Source organism: Microcaecilia unicolor, chromosome 4, assembly GCF_901765095.1.
Source record: "Microcaecilia unicolor chromosome 4, aMicUni1.1, whole genome shotgun sequence".
Lineage (NCBI taxonomy): Eukaryota > Metazoa > Chordata > Amphibia > Gymnophiona > Siphonopidae > Microcaecilia > Microcaecilia unicolor.
In genome coordinates this window covers 71869720-71883300 of record NC_044034.1, presented here as the reverse complement: position 1 = coordinate 71883300, position 13581 = coordinate 71869720, and the positions used below count along the sequence as shown (strand labels likewise).

At 46.0% G+C, this 13581-nt stretch overlaps 1 protein-coding gene across 1 annotated transcript in view; it reads left to right on the top strand.

Moving 5' to 3' along the window:
* Positions 1–13581, top strand: part of USP12 (ubiquitin specific peptidase 12) — a 125423-nt gene that overhangs the window by 58896 nt on the left and 52946 nt on the right. The window contains exon 4 of the mRNA XM_030202397.1: positions 8275–8355. Within this exon, the coding sequence (XP_030058257.1) occupies positions 8275–8355 (81 nt within the window). The remainder of the gene's footprint in view (positions 1–8274; positions 8356–13581) is intronic.

Genomic DNA, 13581 nt, shown 5'->3' with positions numbered 1-13581 from the left:
AATGTGCGGCAGTTGGCGGGCTTGGTTGATGCTCTTCCCCCTGAGCAAGCCAAGCCTTTTCAGGAGGTGGTCAGGCAGCTGAAGGCGTGCAGAAAATTCCTGGCCAGAGGAGTTTATGACACTTTTGATGTTGCGTCCAGGGCCGCTGCTGAAGGTGTGGTGATGCGCAGGCTCTCATGGCTGCGTGCCGCCGACCTGGAGAATAGACTCCAGCAGCGGATTGCGGACCTCGCCTTGCCGTGCGGACAACATTTTTGGAGAAAAAGTCGAGCAGGTGGTAGAGTCTCTCCACCAGCGGGATACCGCATTCGACAAGTTCTCCCGCCGGCAGCCTTCAGCCTCTACCTCTACAGGTAGAAGATTTTTCGGGGGAAGGAAGACTGGTCCCTATGCTTCTGGTAAGCTAGGTACAATCCTCCTTCTCGACAGCCTGCGGCCCAGGCTAAGCCCCAGCGCGCTCGCTCTCGTCAGCAGCGTGCGCCTCAGCAAGGCCCCGCGGCTCCCCAGCAAAAGCAAGGGGCGAGCTTTTGACTGGCTCCAGCAGAGCATAGCCGACATCCAAGTGTCAGTGCCGGGCGACCTGCCAGTCGGGGGGAGGTTGAAAGCTTTTCACCAAAGGTGGCCTCTCATAACCTCCGATCAGTGGGTTCTCCAAATAGTCCGGCAAGGATACACCCTCAATTTGGCCTCAAAACCTCCAAATTGTCCACCGGGAGCTCAGTCTTACAGCTTCCAGCACAAGCAGGTACTTGCAGAGGAACTCTCCGCCCTTCTCAGCGCCAATGCGGTCGAGCCCGTGCCATCCGGGCAAGAAGGGCTGGGATTCTATTCCAGGTACTTCCTTGTGGAAAAGAAAACAGGGGGGATGCGTCCCATCCTAGACCTAAGGGCCCCTGAACAAATATCTCGTAAAAGAAAAGTTCAGGATGCTTTCCCTGGGCACCCTTCTCCCCATGATTCAGCAAAACGATTGGCTATGCTCTCTGGACTTGAAGGATGCCTACACACACATCCCGATACTGCCAGCTCACAGACAGTATCTGCGATTTTAGCTGGGCACACGCCACTTCCAGTACTGTGTGCTACCCTTTGGGCTCGCCTCTGCGCCCAGGGTACATAAGTACATAAGTAGTGCCATACTGGGAAAGACCAAAGGTCCATCTAGCCCAGCATCCTGTCACCGACAGTGGCCAATCCAGGTCAAGGGCACCTGGCACGCTCCCCAAACGTAAAAACATTCCAGACAAGTTATACCTAAAAATGCGGAATTTTTCCAAGTCCATTTAATAGCGGTCTATGGACTTGTCCTTTAGGAATCTATCTAACCCCTTTTTAAACTCCGTCAAGCTAACCGCCCGTACCACGTTCTACGGCAACGAATTCCAGAGTCTAATTACACGTTGGGTGAAGAAAAATTTTCTCCGATTCGTTTTAAATTTACCACACTGTAGCTTCAACTCATGCCCTCTAGTCCTAGTATTTTTGGATAGCGTGAACAGTCGCTTTACATCCACCCGATCCATTCCACTCATTATTTTATACACTTCTATCATATCTCCCCTCAGCCGTCTCTTCTCCAAGCTGAAAAGCCCTAGCCTTCTCAGCCTCTCTTCATAGGAAAGTCGTCCCATCCCCACTATCATTTTCGTCGCCCCTTCGCTGTACCTTTTCCAATTCTACTATATCTTTTTTGAGATATGGAGACCAGTACTGAACACAATACTCCAGGTGCGGTCGCACCATGGAGCGATACAACGGCATTATAACATCCGCACACCTGGACTCCATACCCTTCCTAATAACACCCAACATTCTATTCGCTTTCCTAGCCGCAGCAGCACACTGAGCAGAAGGTTTCAGCGTATCATCGACGACGACACCCAGATCCCTTTCTTGATCCGTAACTCCTAACGCGGAACCTTGCAAGACGTAGCTATAATTCGGGTTCCTCTTACCCACATGCATCACTTTGCACTTGTCACATTGAACTTCATCTGCCACTTGCACGAAGTGCCTAGCTGTGGTAGCAGCGGCACTTCGCAGGCTGGGGGTGCACGTGTTCCCATATCTCGACGATTGGCTGGTGAAGAACACATCCGAGGCAGGAGCCCTGCAGTCCATGCAGATGACTATTCGCCTCCTGGAGCTACTGGGGTTTGTGATAAATTACCCAAAGTCCCATCTTTCCCCAGTGCAGAAACTCGAATTCATAGGAGCCCTGCTGGATTCTCGGACGGCTCGCGCCTATCTCCAGAGGCGAGAGCCAACAACTTGTTGTCCCTCGTCTCGCGGGTGCGAGCGTCCCAGCAGATCACAGCTCGGCAGATGTTGAGATTGCTGGGCCACATGGCCTCCACAGTTCATGTGACTCCCATGGCCCGCCTTCACATGCGATCTGCTCAATGGACCCTAGCCTCCCAGTGGTATCAGGCCGCTGGGGGACTAGAGGACGTGATCCACCTGTCCACGAGTTTTCTCGAATCCCTGTATTGGTGGACGATTTGCTCCAATTTGACTCTGGGACGTCCCTTCCAAATTCCTCAGCCACAAAAAGTGCTGACCACGGATGCGTCTCTCCTGGGATGGGGAGCTCATGTCGATGGGCTTCACACCTAAGGAAGTTGGTCCCCTCCAAGAACGCGATCTACAGATCAATCTTCTGGAGTTGCGAGCGATCTGGAACGCTCTGAAGGCTTTCAAAGATCGGCTGTCCCACCAAATTGTCCAAATTCAGACAGACAACAGGTTGCCATGTACTATGTCAACAAGCAGGGGGGCACCGGATCTCGCCCCCTGTGTCAGGAAGCCGTCAGCATGTGGCTCTGGGCTCGCCGTCCTCGGCATGGTGCTCCAAGCCACATATCTGGCAGGCGTAAACAACAGTCTGGCCGACAGGTTGAGCAGGATTATGCAACCTTCACGAGTGGTCGCTCAGTTCCAGGGTAGTGCGACAGATCTTCCAAGCGTGGGGCACCCCCGTGGTGGATCTCTTCGCATCTCGAAGCGAACCACAAAGTCCCTCAGTTCTGTTCCAGGCTTCAGGCCTCCGGCAGACTAGCATCGGATGCCTTCCTCCTGGATTGGGGGGAGGGCCTGCTGTATGCTTATCCTCCCATCCCTCTGGTGGGGAAGACTTTGTTGAAACTCAAGCAAGACCGAGGCACTATGATTCTGATTGCTCCTTTTTGGCCGCGTCAGATCTGGTTCCCCCTTCTTCTGGAGTTATCCTCCGAAGAAACCGTGGAGATTGGAGTGTTTTTCTGACCCTCATCACACAGGACGAGGGGGCGCTTCTGCATCCCAACCTCCAGTCTCTGGCTCTCACGGCCTGGATGTTGAGGGCGTAGACTTTGCCTCTTTGGGTCTGTCAGAGGGTGTCTCCCGCATCTTGCTTGCTTCCAGGAAAGACTCCACTAAGAGAAGTTACTTCTTCCATTGGAGGAGGTTTGCCGTCTGGTGTGACAGCAAGGCCCTAGATCCTCGCTCTTGTCCTACACAGGACCCTGCTTGAATACCTTCTGCACTTGTCTGAGTCTGGTCTCAAGACCAACTCTGTAAGGGTTCACCTTAGTGCAATCAGTGCATACCATTACCGTGTGGAAGGTAAGCCGATCTCAGAACAGCCTTTAGTTGTTCGCTTCATGAGAGGTTTGCTTTTGTCAAAGCCCCCTGTCAAGCCTCCTACAGCGTCATGGGATCTCAATGTCGTTCTCACCCAGCTGATGAAACCTCCTTTTGAGCCACTGAATTCCTGCCATCTGAAGTACTTGACCTGGAAGGTCATTTTCTTGGTGGCAGTTACTTCGGCTCGTAGAGTCAGTGAGCTTCAGGCCCTGGTAGCCCAGGCCCCTTACACCAAATTTCATCATAACAGAGTAGTCCTCCGCACTCACCCTAAGTTCTTGCCAAAGGTCGTGTCGGAGTTCCATCTGAACCAGTCAATTGTCTTGCCAACATTCTTTCTCCATCCTCATTCCTGCCCTGCTGAACGTCAGCTGCACACATTGGACTGCAAGAGAGCATTGGCCTTCTACCTGGAGCGGACACAGCCCCACAGACAGTCCGCCCAATTGTTTGTTTCTTTTGATCCCAATAGGAGGGGAGTGGCTGTAGGGAAACGCACCATATCCAATTGGCTAGCAGATTGCATTTCCTTCACTTACGCCCAGGCGGGGCTGGCTCTTGAGGGTCATGTCATGGCTCATAATGTTAGAGCCATGGCTGCGTCGGTAGCCCACTTGAAGTCAGCCTCCATTGAAGAAATTTGCAAAGCTGCGACGTGGTCATCTGTCCACACATTCACATCTCATTACTGCCTGCAGCAGGACACCCGACGCGATAGTCGGTTCGGGCAGTCAGTTCTTCAGAACCTGTTTGGGCTTTAGGATCCAACTCCACCCCCCGAGGGCCCTGTTTGTTCTGTTCCAGGCTGCACTCTCAGTTAGTTGGTAAATTTTTTAGGTCAATCTCATTTATGTCCTCGCCGTTGCGAGGCCCAATTGACCATGGTTCTTGTTTTGAGTGAGCCTGGGGGCTAGGGATACCCCATCAGTGAGAACAAGCAGCCTGCTTGTCCTTGGAGAAAGCGAATGCTACATACCTGTAGAAGGTATTCTCCGAGGACAGCAGGCTGATTGTTCTCACAAACCCGCCCGCCTCCCCTTTGGAGTTGAGTCTTCCCTTGAAGTGTATTGTCTTGCTACATACTGGACTGGCCGGCTCGAGCCGATTTCGGGCGGGAAGACGGCCGCGCATGCGCGGTGCGCATGGGCGCGCGAGGACTAGCAAAGGCCTTTGCTAGTAAACTTTCCGATGGAGGGGGCTGCCGAGGACGTCAACCCATCAGTGAGAACAATCAGCCTGCTGTCCTCGGAGAATACCTTCTACAGGTATGTAGCATTCGCTTTCTCCATTTTTCTAGGTAAATATCAGGATTTATTTTATGTCTATTTAGGGGTCAGTATTCAAAAGGGTCTAACTGAAGATGGTTGGCCGCCGATATACAACTGCACTTAACCGTGTACTGTTGTTGAATATCTCTGCTGACTGGCTAGTCAAGGGCAGTTCGGGGGTAGAGCCAGCACTTAGCTGGTTAGCGGTGATTTCAGTCTTCTAACCAGCTAAGCAAGTGCATGAAGTTAAGTCAGAAAAAAGGTTGTCTTAACTTGATGCCCAATTAACTTCCAGGTCAGCACACATACCTGGATATTTATTGCAGGGAGCCGTGCATGCCCTGGCATTGAGTATCCAGAGTGAGTTTAGCCTGTGGCTGGTAGCAGCTTACAAGACTCTTACCGCAGCGGGCTGAATATTACCCTCTTAGTATTTAGTTCACAATTTTCCAGTAGTTCAAGGTGTGTTAAATACTTGCTGTGTTTGAATTAGAGAATGACACGGGGACAAAGTTTGTCCTTGCCCCGTCCCCATGGGTTCTGTCTCCGTCCCCGCTCCATCCCCACAGGTTCTGTCCCCGCCTCGTCCCTGTGGGCTCTGTCCTCTTCTACAGAAGCCTTGAACACTTATGATTTTATATTTAAATCTTTTTATTAAAGTATAAAAAGGAACAATGTGCTGTGCAACTGTTGTGTATAAATTACAAATAGAAAACAATAATAACAATGAGCAGCTGTAATAATCCTCCTTCCCACCTCTACCCTTCCGACTGGAAAATGACACGGGGACAAATTTTGTCCCCGTCCCTGTGGGCTCTGTCTCCGTCCCCCACCCCGTCCCTGTGTCATTCTGTAGTTTGAATGTCCCTGTCCACAGAGGGCTTACAATCTAATACCTCTGTTTACAAAGCCGCTCTGATGCCGACAGCACATTCACTTTGGGCATGGCAGCCACTAGCACGGCTTTGTAAAAAGGGGGTTAAGTTTGTACCTGAGGCAATGGAAACTTAAGTGACTTGTCCAAGACCATGAGGAGCACCAGTTGGCGAATATTTAATATTTCACTTTGAGCTGTCTACTTTGGTATACTATATGGTAATATTATATACACTTAATTAACATTTGCTGTGAATCCTATATAATAATTCTCACCTCCAATGTTCTATGCGTCTGGCTGCCTGTGTCCGTGGCTTTCTTCAGAGTTGGTCTGCTAGGCTCCAAAGCCGTAGCTGACGTCACGTAGAACGCCAAAGCCGGAGGAGGAGGGGTGAAAAGGGCAGGGCACGGGCGGAGGCGGTGCTTGAAACAGAAACAGAAGCGTTGAGAGGTGGAGTAGCTGAGAGCGTCGCGACCAGTGGCAGGGATAGAAAGGTCGGAGTCCTCCTTGGGCGTGAGTGGAGGGGACAGAGCCACGGAGAGCATGCTGCTGTGCCGAGGAGGTGCGCTTGCACATTTCTGCGCTGGGTGCGGGGGAGGGGGGGACCTCAGGAGTCGGAGCGGCGCTGCAGAGGAGGAAAGCAGGCAACGGCCGCGGCTGCCCCTCCGGGCCCCATGGGAGGGTGTGTGGGCAACCGCCACAACTCTGGAGGGAGGGAGGGAGGGACCCAGAAACTTGGAGGGAGGGACTCTGAAACAGGGAGGGGGGACCCTGAAAGTCGGAAGGAGGGAGGGAGGGAGGGGGGGGATGACCCTGAAAGTCGGAGGGAGGGAGGAAGGGAACAACCCTGAAAGTCGGAGGGAGGTTGGGAGGGAACGACCCTTGAACTGGGAGGGAGGGGGGAAGGAAGGGAGGGAGGGAGGGGGGCCCCTGGCACACACTCTCATTCTCATACACACACTCTTTTCTCTCACAGACACACTCACACCCAGTCTCACTCTCTCTCACAGACACACTCGCACCCAGTCTCTCTCTCTCTCTCTCTCTCAAACATACACACTCCGAGGAAAACCTTGCTCCATTTCATTTGTGTCAGAAACGGGCCTTTTTTTACTAGCATTAAATAATAATACAGCATTCCTCTAAATCATGTTCAACTCAAAGTTGTAAAAAATAAATCTACAAAAATAAACGTATCATCATAGGTTACTTATGCAATGTGCAGCAGCACTCTCTGCATCAATGAAACTACAAAAGTAAAGCACATATTTTTGATATGCAAGTGTTATCTCCAAAGCCTCTCCGTACTAGTTAACTTTTCTCTGTCATACGTCTATGCATGGGTTTCGAGAGTCTCTGTCAGGGATTTGAGTTGAAGGACAGCTAAATGTTCAAAATGTTCCTTCAGCATTTGTTGCCAGCAAGTTTGCTTTCATGGCAGAATGGCACTTTATCACTCCCTCTGGTGTTGAGAGACTTTGGAGATGCTGCTGACGTTGCACTTCAAAGACAAGTACTTTTTTTTTTTTACTGAATTTTGTAGTTCTGTTGATGTGGAGTATTGCTGAACATTGCAGAAGAGAACTGTGAGGATACATAACAGTATGTTTTTACAGACACCTTTTTGAAAACTTTGACTTGAGCATGATTTAGAGGGATGGTGTATTATTTAATACAAATGACTGAAAAGTGATCACCTGAGCAAGTTTTGCGTTAGGGTGTGCAAGTATTTTCTGATGATCCCTTAATTGTCATCGTTGTTTTGATGTTTTGGAATACAAGTATTTTTATGTTTAGCCATATTTGGAGGGGTTTTTTTGGTATACATTGTGGGGTCCTGTTACTAAGCTGTGGTAGGGGGCCTGCGCTAGCGTCAGTACGTGTTTTTGATGTGTGCTGAGGCCCCCTTACATCACAACGGATAAAAGCCTGTCTTTTTTTCTTGAGAAGAAATGGCAGTGCGGTAAGTGAACCATTTGCCATGCGGCCATTTCAGGGGGCAGCACTTACCGCAGCCCACTGAGGTGGCGGTAGGGCTCCCCCACTAATTCAGTGGTAACCGATTACCACTAGGTAAACACTGGCACCACGAAAATAGAAAATATTTTTGTAGCGTCTGAAATGGCGAACGCTGGGGGAGGGAACTACTGCCTGGCTCCTGTGGTTGCCCGGCAATATTTCCAGATTGGCATGCGGCAAGCCTGTTGCCGAGCATCAACCCTTTAGTAAAAAGGCATCTGTATGATCTAGGTCCTGTATTTTTGAGGGTTTGGGTTTTTTTTTATGCATTGGTCTTTATCTACTCTACTGTGTTGCAAAGATCTCTAACTATATGTTGCATGCTACTGACATCCTCTTTAGAGGAGAGTGCTTCCTACTTATAATTTTCATAATTTGCTATTTACCATAAGAATAAATAGTATTTGTTTTGCTTATGTAATCTTGAATGAGGTATATAACAAAACCGTATGAACAGATGCTAAGATATTATGTTTCTTTTTCTAGGGCGCCAATGCCTCTGCTTTGGAGAAAGAGATTGGGCCAGAACAGTTTCCAGTCAATGAGCACTATTTTGGTTTAGTTAACGTAAGTTTTAAACATCATCAGATCTAGTTTCATTCACTTATTGTGTTGGAAAACCATTTACATAATAGGAGTGGTATCACAAGCTTTGAACCTTGTTTTTTTTTTTTTTTTGTTTAAATTATTATACAATTGTAGATTATTTTTCACAGTGTTTCTGCTGCTCAAATTTGAGAATGAATGGGAATCTTTCTGCCATGCAATCTATTATTGTTTTGTTAGAATCTATTTTTGCAACACTGGAGAGAATGTGTACATGCCACACATTTTTATAAGTCCTCTTCCAGCTGTATATCCTTGCACGGGTTTTTCTGTATTTAAACGAGCACAGCTGCATTCGTTTGCAATACCGAATTTGTGTGTTTAGGTAATCTGCTTTTCAAAATATATATGAATATAACTGTGTCTGTCATAATTTCTGTCTTCCGTGAGTTTGTGTGGCTGTCAGGCTCTGTTGTTTTGCTTTGATTGCTGCTGCTCTTTGATGCCCCAGAAGCTTCTGCCCTAAGTCACTGTCTACCTAATGATTAAACCAGGCGTGAGGGGGCTCTGCCTCCCCTCCCCCAATGTTGCAGGTGTAATGCTGAATTGGTCCCCCTTCCCACACTACTATTACTTCCTTGCTCTTTACCTCTTCCCCCCCACCACCAAAAAAAAGGTAAATAGTCTAAATACACCTATGGCCAACCTTGTATCTTGGACATTCATTTGTTAAAAAATGGATCAACTAGGCTGTGAGAAGGCAAATTGGGAATAAAGAATTAAGGGTTTTTTTTTTTTTACAAAGGCGCGTTAGCGCTTTTAGCATGTGCTAATCATTAGCGTGCCTTTGTAAAGGGGCCGTGAAAGCAGCCTTAAAAAAATGGGTTCTAGCCTGGATCTGAATATGCTTAGTGTGTCGTGATCTTTCTCTGACTTGGGAAGTCTGTTCCAGGGATGTGGTGCCGCAAGGTAGAAACTGTAATAGAGAATTGATGGTGGAGGACAAGGGGCAGTAATAAGTGACTTGCCTAATGAGTGGAGTTCATGAGCAGGAGTAAGTATGTAGGAAGATAGGGGGGGGGAGGTAGTGATGAGCTACAGGATGAAAATATGAATAGGTGAGTAGGAGGAGCTTGAACTATATGCAGAAACAAATAGGGGGATTTAGAAAACTCTGTAGACATGCTGGATGCTCCCTCCTCATTAACTGACGCTCTTCCTCAGACTGGTCTCACTGCAAAAATTCCTCAAGAGCTCCAAGTTTTACTTCAGTAGTAGATGTCAACACCCCCCCCCCGTAAACAGGTCTGCTGAAATGGCATCTCCGACAAACCCTAAAGCACTTTTAGCCTCTGCAGCGATATGGCGCTAATGCTGTATTAGCACCATTAGTAGTACGCTAACATGTTCTCAAAGAAGGGATTACAAGGATGCGGTGAAACTTGCAAAAGATATTTTGGACAGACTGGTGTGGAGAGATGGTTTAGTGAGGTGTTGGCCACTGTAGTCTAAGAAGGAGCTACTGAGAGAGTGGATAAGAGTTCTGGTAATATGTTCAGAAAGGAAGGACTAGATTTTGATAATATAGAAAGATAAGAAGAAAAGAAAAAATAACCAATGAATCCACCAGTCATCAACTGCTCTAATCCATGTCATTTCTGCCTAATGTGGGGTAAAATGTTTTTCAAATGAGGTTTTAAAGAAACAGTTTACTCCTTCACCATTCCTGAAAGGGACCCAAAATTGGCGCCAGTTTTAAAAATAGATGTTTCATTGATTCTTCGTTTGAAACAGGCAGTAATGGTCACAACACAATACTGACATTGGGATTCAGAATTTCCATACTTTGTACATTTTTTCTGTAGGTACATTAAATTTTTGTTAAGCCTTTCAATCTTACCATTTCAGAGATAAGAAAGTGTATTCCTTCTGTAAAGATTTCTCTGTTCTGTAATTTATGGACTGTTGTGATTGTTTTGGCATTTGAAAAGCATTTCCTATTTAATGTTTCAGCTTCAATGTGTTTGGAAGTGGATTCACAAAAAGATAAATGACATAATTTACACACATCTTTGAATGGAGCAATGATTAGAACAGTATCCACCGTAGTATAATTTGACACAGCTGGTGTAATTTGAATCTTATAAGTGATCCCACATTTATCATTTTTTAAATGTCAAAATGGATATGATGCATTGAAACTATACAGATATCCTCTCAAGATCCCCCCCTTTCAATATTCCACCTATTATAGGGTAAACAGAGAGGAGTCAGGACAAGAAGACCACTTCATATAGGGGTCCCAAATGCTATGATAAGTCAACAAGTGATCAGTATGTAAAGCTGTTAATTTAGACATCAGATAAATGTAGTCCAACTCGCGTAGAATCACACGAAGTCCTGGCAAAATAGGTTGCTTCCAAGCCACAGCAAGCACCAGTTTGCTGGTGACAAACACATGGGTGACCAGGTGATGCGTAGATGACATCACTCCCTATGGGTTTTATCATTTTTTAATTATTTGGTCCATATGTGCTGTTAGGTGATCCACAATTTAATTTTATTCAGAGAAAGAAATGACATGGATGTGTGTAAATGAGAGCATGGAATCTAAACCCCCTATGGTTATGGGCCTAGAGGACGGGGGGGGAGTGACTGTGTTCTCCACAGAAATGGAGGGGGTTGGAGAATTGAGTTTAGAGGGGATGATAAGGCGATCTGTCACAGTCAAGTTGGGTTCAAGTTAGTAGTGAGACATCCCGGTGACAGTGATAAATAAGTAGGTTGAGGTTTGAGACCACATTCCTGAAATTTCTGGGATAGAGTAACGGATCTGTTTGTTGTCAGCATAAAGATGGTACTGAAAGCCATGGGAAAAGATCAGAGCACCAAGAAAATAAGTATAGATGATGGAGAACAGAAAAGGACCCAGGACAGAGCCCCGAGGCACACCAATTGATAGTGGATAGCTGTAGAGAAAGATTCACCAGAGAACATGTTTAAGGTATAGTAGGAGAGGCAGGACAATCTTTCAAAATCTCAGGGAGAACAGAGTATCAAAGAGTAGATGGTGGTTTAAGTGGCAAAATTGGCAGATAGGTCAAGGAGGATGACCAGACTAAAGGTCTCTAGCTTTAACCATGAACAGGTGACGGAAGTAGATTCTGAAGAATAAAATACAATCTACAAGTAGTCAGTGAAACAGGTCTTTTTATTTTAGAATTGCATAAGGTATATTGTTAACAAGGGGAAAGATGAGCGGAGACATTTCTCTGCTTCTAAGTCTCCCCAAATCTAATAGTGCAAATGTTTATATTTATAGTTCTGAAACTACAGATGAGATAATTAATCCTATTCATGGACAGCAAAAATACAAAGGACCAGGGGTCTTTGAGTTACAGGCAGGATGTAGATGTGTTTTCAGCAGGGGAACATGTCTAGTACATGGTATTTCTCAGCTATTGAAGAGGGAAGTTTAACAACTACAGACTACTTCTTTAGTCTAAATTAATATTTGCAGCTTGAGAAGTAGAGAAGAAAAATAGTTTTCAATAGTAATTCTTTGACTAGAGAGAAACACATTTTACTTTAAAGTTATTCTCCTTCCTCCATCTTGGAGCCCCCTCATTAGTGTAAATTCAGAAACAATTCTGTTCACACACTAATCAAGTACAGACCCTTTTCCTAATGTCTGGTGAGAACTACTGAGACTTGCATCTTCTTAACAACTCTGAAGGCAATTTCTTACAATTTTAAGGCATAATTGTTAACCTTAAGTTTTCCAGATCCACACAGGTCATTGGAGACTTTTGCAAAGCCTGTTTCTTTGAAATGGAGTGGATTGAGAATGCCTTGAGCAGAGAGAAAGTCAAGATAGTGGAGCATGTTTGAGCAGTTTGGACGTGAAAAAGAGGGGAGGGTCCAGTCAGGGTATTTGAAGGAATGGTATATTTACAGCATGTTGGAAGGTGGCAAGAAGAGATTAATTAGATGTATGTATGTATTAAGATTTATTTATCGCTTTTTTTTTTAAAGAAATCCACCCAAGGCAGTGTACAGTAAGAATAAGTTGAGCAGAGGCAATAGACAATTACAGCAGTAAAAAATATATATATATTCAAATAACAGTATGTGATAAGATATAGGGCATTTTCAATAGTGCTCTAAGTCGGACTTTGGACGTTTTGTGCTAAACATACCAAATCGAAATAGGAAATATGCCCATATTTGAAAAAAAGAAAAACATCCATCTGTTTTTTTTCCAAAAATACCTTTTTGAATAAGGTTCTATGCTTTGTGCGCTTATCTTTTTAGGCCACTTTTGGGGAAAAAAAGTACAAAAGTTAAAAATGCCCAAAACCAAGACATTGAGATGTAGGAGGTGCCAGCATTTTTAGCAGTCTGCTCCCCCAGATATCCCAGGAGAGCAGTGTGTGTACTCTAGGGGGCATCTCACCATTGCTCCCTTATCTTGTCTTCTGAGCCCTCCAAAACCCACCCAAAACTTACTAACCCCAACTCTATACCACTACAATAGCCCTTATGTGTGAAAGGGGCACCTATATGTGAGTACAGTAGGTTTCTGGGGAGTTTTGGAGGGCTCACAGTTTCCACCAGAGGTATAACAGGTAAGAGGAGGTCTACCAGTCTATAGTGCACTGCACCCACCACTAGACTATTCCAGGGACTTGCATGCTGCTCTAATGGACCTGGTAAATAACATCTGAGACTGTCATAGAAGCTATTGAGTACTATTTTTATTCACATTCTTTGGGGGTGAGAGGGGGTGATTGAACACTGGGGGAGTAAGGGGGAGGTCATTCTGAGAATCCTTCCAGTGGCCATCTGGTCACTCAGGGCACCTTTTTGTGTCTTATTCGTTAGAAAAACAGATCTAGACCAAAATATTGAAATTTTCGCCCTAGACATTTTGGTTTTGTTCCATTATGGCTGTAAAATTTCCAAGTGTTAGGCATGCCCTAACCACACCTTCAAAACACCCCCGACATGACCCCTTGTGATCTGGACGCATTCCAGATGAGATGCATAAATGAACTCATGCAAAACAGGTTATGAAAATACTGAGAAAAAATCCATCCAAATGGTGCTTTATGAAACTTCTTGGATGTTTTTCTCTTTCGAAAATAAGCCGCATAGTATGCTACTTACAATGTCAACACAATACACAATAAACCAATAAAGGTGTAAGCAAAGCTGAAACACATGGATAAGATAAAGTAACAGGGG